The following is an 8,318-nucleotide window of genomic DNA, read 5'->3' as shown; positions in this document are numbered from 1 at the left end:
ATAGTTAACTTTTAGTTCAATTAACAACAGATAAATAAAGTATAATCCTTGTCTCTTTGTTTGCTACTTCAGTTATGATTGTGATAATGTATAATTAATTGTACAAACTGTTATTATGGCATGAATTATTAGTTCTGAATTGTGATAAAGTATAAACTGTGATTATGGCAGAATTAGTAATTTGTGAATTATGATCAATTGTGTATATTTCAGGAACCATGAGTGATGGAGGAACACCTCCTATTAGTTTTAGTGTTGGGTATGTTAACGCCGGCACTAGTAGTGGAGCTGCTGATCCTGAAAATGAGAAAATAGATGATAAAGCACCGTTGTGCAAATTTGTGAAGAAGATTAAAAAACAGCAAGGTGGAGGATGTTGGAGGTGGCAGTGCAATTTCTGTAAATTGTACTACAACGGTTCTTATACTAGAGTTCGTAGTCATTTGTTGAAAGAAGGAACAGCAGGGGTAGCAATTTGCAACAAGGTTACTCCTCATGCCTTTACTGCAATGTCCAAGTTGGTGAGAGAATGCAAGGAGAGATTAATGAATGTAGCTCCTAGACATGTTCCTCTACCATCATCAGGACAGCAAGGAGGGAGTTCCTCTACTAGTAGTTATGGGATGAGTTACCATGCCTATACACAAGCACCAACAGCAAGTGATGGTGGAAAGAAGAGGAAAACAGCTACTGGTTCTGTTGAAAAGGTCTTCCAAAACTCAACTAGGGACTAATGCGATAGTGAGGTTGCAAGAATGTACTACATCGTGGCTTATCTTTCAATTTAGCTAGAAATCCACATTATCAGAACTCCTATATTCATGCTTCTACCCTTTCAGGTTACATTCCACCAGGCTACAATGCTCTAAGGACCACACTTCTTGCAAAAGAAAGGAAATATATTGAGCATCATTTGGAGCCAATCAAGATTACATGGAAAGATAAAGGTGTGAGTCTTTGTAGCGATGGTTGGTCTGATGCACAAAGAAGACCATTGATTAATGTGATAGCCACTTGTGAGAGTGGTCTGATGATGTTGAAGGCTATAAACTGTGAGGGGGAATTCAAGGATCATTCATTGATTGCGGACTTGATTATAGATTCCATTAAAGAAGTGGGTTGGGAAAATGTAGTGCAAGTGGTTACCGACAATGCTTCTGTTTGTTCCAAAGCTGGTGCCTTGATAGCAAGTAAGTATCCTACTACTTTTTGGACACCATTTGTAGTGCATACTTTGAATCTTGCTGTTAAGAATATTTACACACCTTCATTAGTTGCAAGCAATGCAGATGTGTTTGATGCATGTTGTTGGATACAGCCAGTTTATGAGGATATTATGTTTATCAAGAACTTCATTATGAATCATGGAATAAGATTAGTCATGTTTAATGACCATTGCAATTTAAAGTTGCTTTCGGTTGCTCCCACAAGGTTTGCATCTACGTACGTTAATTATGTTGAAGAGGTTTAGGCAAATCAAAAATGGTTTGCAACAGATGATCATCAGTCCAAAGTGGGATGATTACAAAGAAGATGATGTTAGGAAGGCAGCTTCTGTGAAGGAGAAATTATTAGATGAGTTGTTGTGGGATGACATTGATTACATCATTTCTTTTACTGATAGACCTTCTCTTCATTTGGTGTATGAATGGTGGGATAGTATGATTGAGCAAGTGAAGAAGGCTATCTATAGGAAAGAAATGAAGCAACCTCATCAAGAGTCTCCATTTTGGGATGCGGTGTATAAGGTTTTAATGGCTCATTGGTCCAAAAGCAATACTTCTTTCAATTGCTTGGCACATTTATTGAATCCCAAGTAAGTATAACATGTGTTTCCCTTTTTGCTTGTTTGTTTAACCTTTCATAGATTATAATGTGAATTAAACTTATTCTTATTTTATATCTAGGTATTATAGTTCGGAATGGCTTAGTGAAGATACTAATCGGGTTGCTCCCCACAAAGATTTAGAGATTACAAGGGAGAGGAAAAATTGTATCCTTAGATATTTTGCCAATGAAGATGATCAAAGGAAAGTTAACATAGAATTTGCCAATTTTTCTATGTGTATGCAAGAGTTTGGAAGTGGAGATGCTATGAAGGATAGGTTTATTATGCAGCCTATAACATGGTGGGCTGTCCATGGAGCTTCGGCACAATCTCTCCAAACCATAGCCTTCAAGGTTCTAGGTCAACCTTGTTCTTCGTCATGTTGTGAAAGAAATTGGAGTACTTACAATTTCATTTACTCTGTGAGGAGGAACAAGATAACACCACAAAGAGCGGAAGATTTAGTGTTTGTGCATACCAATCTTCGCCTTTTAGCTAGGAGAAGCCCAAATAACAATGAAAGTGCAACTCAAATGTGGGATGTTGGAGGTGATGGGTTTGATTCCTTGGAAAAGTCTAATGTTGGAAGGCTTGAGATTGCTGACCTTTCACTTGATGAACCACAATTAGAGGGAGTTTTGTTTAATGTTGATCATGAAGATGAAGACCTTGAGGATGTTGTCCAAGTTGAATTAAGTCCCAAGTTGTTATTAGTTGTGTTAACCTTTTATTTGAACCTTTAGATTGATAATGTTTGATTGTGACAAACTAGTACTTTTTTTATGTTTCATCATTTTTTTTCTTCTAATTATATATGTATAAATATATTTAATTGACATATCCTTCTCGTACCTGTATCCAATTACATTTAAGATTTGCCTTATCCACGTATCTGACCGTATCGTATCCGGATACTCGTACCCGTATCGGTGCTTCTTAGGGACCAAAAGACCGATAGCATGGACCGATTGTTCTCGGTTCAGGTTTTTGTCGGGCTTACCAAGAAGAAAATAGTGGACCGAATTGAGATCGATACTTCTGGTTCGGGTTCGGGCTCGAGTTCATGGAATTTCAGGCCTGAACCGACTTGCGCCAAGGCCTAGTTTATACGTCCTTCACAGAGGCAAAGGACTCTGCTCCAAATTTAGTTGAATTTGTTGTGTCTGAATCTAGGAATGAACATTTCTTGCAATACGTACTCTGCTCAAAATTTTTAAACTTTTTTTTTTTATTCAATTTGTATTTTATTCTTCTTTTAGACTTGTACATACCCTGTTATACTACATTTCTGGGTTTGAAATATTTTTGTGACTTGTTAGCAAGGGCCTACTCGATCCTTCGTCCTTCCTAGACAAAGCGGAGAGATGACTGATTGATGATGTGTTGGATATTGAGGGTTTTTGGTTATTAATCTCTTTTAAGGGAAAAAAAAATATGTATAACGACCGTGCTAGGTCAGTATTAGAGTATTACATACTCTGGATTCCAGAATCCTAGTTCAGTATACTACTTTATTGAGTGACTGAAAAATAAAATTTTGACCTATTCATTGTTGTATGACTCGAAATAATTAGATTAGATTCTTAAAAATATTGCAATTAGTGTACAAAAATATTAGAAAATGAAGATGAGTCTGCTACGAACATAACATCAAAAGGGCTAAGGGGTGCACCATTAAATTGCCGAAAAAGTGTTGAATCCCAAAGGCCCAAGCCCAACAACCATCTCTTAGCAATTGAACTACGGTAGCCAACCACACTCCCATGGTTATCATCCTTAGACCACCAACTCTAGCTACAAATTAACTTAAGACCACCATCATGGTACCACACAGCCATAATCCAATCACAAAAGGATCAACCCAATTTACGACACCAACGCTGCAGTGTGTCACTAAACTGTCACCATAACAAGGCACAACCCAAGACCACTCTGATCCGTGCCCAGCCAAGAAAATCAAGTCACCATGACACCCCGCTAACTAATATTGACTAGAGTTTTTTTTTTTTGAAAAGTGAAATAAAATTAAATACTGAAGCCTCTGGGGAAACCAGAGTTTACACAATCAAATAACAAAGCTCTTGAAGCCACTGCCGGAACTCTGTCAGACCAAGTAGCTTTATTAGCAACAGTGTGTCCTACACTTGCTACTACATCAGCTACAAAGTTGGCATCTCTAAGAACATGTTTAAAGGAGATCGAATCAAAGTAAGTAGCTATCTCCTTAATATCTCTAACAAGGGTAATCAGTCGCCAAGAAGGATTAATATTCCTTCTGACAGCATCAACTACAAGCTTGGAATCCCCTTCTACCGCAATCCTCTTGTAGCCTTTCTCTTTGTCATAGGCTAGGCTATTGAGCAAGGATATGGCTTCCGCAACCGGCAAAGTTGTCTTCCCCAAGTGTCGAGAAGCTGCGAACAAGAGCTTTCTGTCTGAGTTCCAGATAACAAAGCCCTTCCCCAACAGAGTCCGAGCAAACATAACCATCAAAATTTATTTTAGTAAAATCTCTAGAAGGAGGCCACCAATGAATTAAGTTTGGTTGAGTGTTTGGCAGCACACTTCGAGACATAGTCAGATGAGTAGAGTTCCTTTGCATAATAGAAGCAACAACTATAGAGACAGTCCTCGGGCTAGGAGACGTATTTCAAAAAATAACATCATTCCTAGATTTCCAAATTTGCCAACAGATAGTTATAACCTTGCAGAATAACTCACTGTCATAAGGCTATAAAAGAAGGAGCTCCTTAAATACATTAAGGTAGCCCTCTTCCCAGTTGCCTGGGGTGTCAATTTCCAAACTTCTGAAGCAAACTTATAGTAGCCAAATAAGTGATTGGCTATTTCATTATCTTCTTGACATAGGAAGAGTTATCATCTAAAATTATAAATTTTGAGAGCCTATCTCTAGTTTTAAGCCTGCCCCAAAGTAGCAGCCATCCAAACATTTTAATTTTTGGTTGAGTTTATAACTTCCAAAGTTTATTAATAAGATCAATTTGATCATATTTTTGTAAATCTGAAAGTTGTAACTAGGTGGCAGATTTAATGGAGTACTTACCTTGAGCAGCAGGGCCCCAAATGTACTCGTCCTACTGTTCCATTACCTGAATAGGAATTCCAACAATCTGATTGACAATAGGATTGTTCAAAACAACGTCCAGTTTGTGCATGTTCCAAGTCCTGTTAATGATGTAATCACTCACATTTTCCTCAATATAGATTAAATGCCTCATTTCTTGCGGAATATAGCTGATTAAAGGGTGATCAAGGACCCAGTTAAATGTCCCGAACTTTATATCTTTCCCATTTCCTAAGATCCAGCGCATGCCTTTTAGTATCAGCTGTCTTGTGTCTAGGATTCCATTCCAGGCCATAGAGTTTCTTTGATTGGAAAAAGGAGATTTTTCTAAGATATTTTTTCCTGATGATTTGAGCTCACCAGTTGTCCTGATCATTTATAATTTTCTAGGCTAGTTTGCCCAAAGCTGCATTGGTGAAAAAACTAGCAGGTCTGATTCCTAGCCCACCTAAGGCCTTGGGTTTACAAATTTGTTCCCAAGCCACTGGTGGGTATTTTTTGTCTGATCCCCAGAAAAATTGTTTAGATTGCTTATCTATCTCCTTAGTTACTTTCTTGGGGCACCTGAAACAAGTCATCACATGGTTAGGCATGCCACCAGAGTTTCACCTCTAACCCAACACATCAAACCACCACAGTACCAGAAGGAAATGACAACGAATGATGAGGTCGATGACTGATACATGACAAGAGGATGCAAGAAACCTCCACCGCACTGCTGATTAGCATGAAAATTCTCAGGCTAGTAATCCTCATTTGGTAGATTTTTTGGTTACTAATTTTTTGTATAGTTTTTTTTTTTTTGGCCAGTTAGGCTGCCCTCTAGCCTTCACTATCAATGAAACAACAGAATACATGGGGAGGTGGGACATAGCACCGAAACCCCAAATTAATTACAATCAGCAGCAAGAAAACGTCCTGAGAAAATAATATGAGTCTTAACTAAACATATGCATTATAAGAGTGTTTCTATTGGGACCTCCAAATCTACTCACTTGACCTCACTCTATTATGAATTATTAAATGATTTATATAACCTACTATAAAATAACTATTAAAGACAATAATTTAGAATTTCCAATTCAATAATATTAGATTGCATTCTTTATTATTTTTCTTATCTATTTTCATTTTCAATTTCACTATATACTCATTAAAGCATTTATATTATTTAGTAAGAATTAAAACTATGATTTATGTGATATAAAAATGTATGATATACATCCTGAACTCATATTACTCTTCTTCTTTTTTTTCTTTGCACAGCTAAAAGAGAAACAAAAAAAGTAAGAAAAAAAAACACTGAACAATTCATGTTAAAGCATTTTCTTGTTGATTAGAAATTAACTTTTGAAACCCAATACCTTGTGTTTGATTTTTTTTATTGGACAAGAGATTTATGTTGTCTGATTAAGGAATGGACATGTAATTAAGATTTATATAGTAATAAATCATTGAAATGGCTAACTTTTTTAGTTTAAAGATAATAGTTTGTTTGCAAATTATGTGAGTGAGGTTATTTGAGGAAATTGATAGAGATTTAGTGAGTAAATTTAGTATTTGAAAATTTGATAGGAGGTGTAAAAAGTATAGGAGGTCAAGTGAGTAAATTTGGAGGTTCCAATAGAAAACCTCGTATTATAACACTCACCATTTAGCGAGAGTGCAACATTGGCTACTCCATTCGCTTTACAAATGTGGTGACGTACTGGAAAGGAACTGCTCACTAGAAGCTATAGTACAATAAAACCAACTTTCCCACTATGTTGCCAACGGATAATAAATCCAGCAACACTTAGTTTATACATGCCACTAGAAACTCACTGCCCAACTAGAGCAGACAAGTCATTCACAGTGCACAAACTGGGATAAAGCTCACCTCGCTCCACCATCACACGGTAGAGATTTATTTTAAGCAAACAAAGCCTAAGAATTGGAAATACAACTAAAAAAAAAAAAAATCCCACCAATATAGGCCCAAGAGCCACGGTTTGTCCCAACCTCCACGTTCTGCCCTAATAGGATTGCGAATAGCAAGCAATCCCCAGTGCCACCGGAATTGCACCACAACCACCATCAGATTACATTGTCTTAGTGTCCTTTGAACTTGATCTGATGTTGGTGGCAGGACCACCCGGATAAAGATAAGATGATCACAACTCCTTCCTTCAGACCTCCTCATCCCCATCAACAGGGGAGCAATTGCAATAATCATCAGACCCGGCGACCACAAGCAACCATGCCAAAAGCTAGAACACTGCCATCGCTTATCCTTTGCGCGCCTCCATCGTCTTGGTTGGTTGTGGAGTCATAAAATAAACTGGACCCGGGTTGGACGGCTTAATGCACCGAAAGGATAAAAGTACTTTCACAGGGAATGGGCCACGCCCACAATGAACCCTGAACCAAACCTGGTCTGGATAATCTGCAAAACCATCTTTGGAACGTTTCTACCCCACGACTAATCCGCAACAGATATGAACCAAATCTAATAATCAATACCTTGCCAGCAGGGAAACTACCAAAGCTCAGCGCTTTGCTCCAAATACTTATGCAGAACCCACGGTTCCCATCGGGTTCGTCCAGTCTGGATTAAAAGCCCAAAATGGGTCCGACCATGTGGTGACATACCCGCTAAGTTTTCTCTGCCGAATGTGTTTCGTACGGAAACCATTACGGCTAAATAAAAGGGGAAGCCCAACAAGCTCTCCATGGGTGTCAAGCCCACTAGAGTTTCCTACAAACCCTAAAATGTCTTCTATATTAAGCATTCTCATGTTTTGCCTCCAAGTAATCTAATTTATTCTGAACCAAGTCTATTCCGACTTAACTTGGTCTTCGGGTAAAACACTCCTTCCAACTCTATTCTTATGATTATACTCTATGAACATAACTAAATTGATCGTTGGAGGACCCTTGGTCGATACCATATCGGTCCTCTCACAAAGCCAAGGGTTTGTCTTGTCTTTCTTATTGCGCAAGTGATCGAGTCAACAATCTTGACAAAATTGTACAGCAACATTGGTTAGATCGAAAAGATCTAGGGTACCCAAACCCAAAAGTAGCACCTCCTCCCAGCTCTATCATCGGTGTTCCTGTGGTCAGAGTTTACTAGTGTACTGACTCGAGCTTGCCTGTTCGATGACGACGTCTCAAGGACACGCCGTTGGACGAGGCATGCAATGCAATAGTAGCTTTGTTTTTGCTTAGGGTTTTCTCTCTGTATTTTTTAGAGCTATGAGACTGATACAATTTTAAGCCTTCACCCATTCCTTGCCGATGCAATTTTAGTTTATTCTTTGCGAAATTGTTTTATCATGTAGGCTGTCTTGTCCACCTAATTAAGGGACAATTTTAATAGACTATGAAGACAAATGCAGTTCAACCACATGCCTCATTTATGAA

The 8,318-nt window shown here is 38.1% G+C and overlaps 1 protein-coding gene across 1 annotated transcript; it reads left to right on the top strand.

The window, feature by feature from the left end:
• The first annotated feature begins 1,496 nt into the window (after positions 1–1,496).
• LOC133730395 (uncharacterized) lies at positions 1,497–2,571 on the top strand. The gene is made up of 2 exons (XM_062157994.1): positions 1,497–1,816; positions 1,908–2,571. The coding sequence occupies exons 1-2, from the start codon at positions 1,497–1,499 to the stop codon at positions 2,569–2,571; spliced, it is 984 nt and encodes a 327-aa protein (XP_062013978.1).
• The last annotated feature ends 5,747 nt before the right edge of the window (positions 2,572–8,318 follow it).

The sequence above is a fragment of the Rosa rugosa genome, chromosome 2, assembly GCF_958449725.1.
Source record: "Rosa rugosa chromosome 2, drRosRugo1.1, whole genome shotgun sequence".
Taxonomy (NCBI): Eukaryota; Viridiplantae; Streptophyta; class Magnoliopsida; order Rosales; family Rosaceae; genus Rosa; species Rosa rugosa.
This window is presented reverse-complemented; position numbering and strand designations above follow the sequence as displayed.

Coding starts and splice junctions, on each gene's coding strand:
- LOC133730395 (XM_062157994.1), top strand. CDS start 1,497: ATGATCATCAGTCCAAAGTGGGATGATTACAAAGAAGATGATGTTAGG. Junction 1,817..1,907: donor GCACATTTATTGAATCCCAA/GTAAGTATAACA, acceptor TTTTATATCTAG/GTATTATAGTTCGGAATGGC.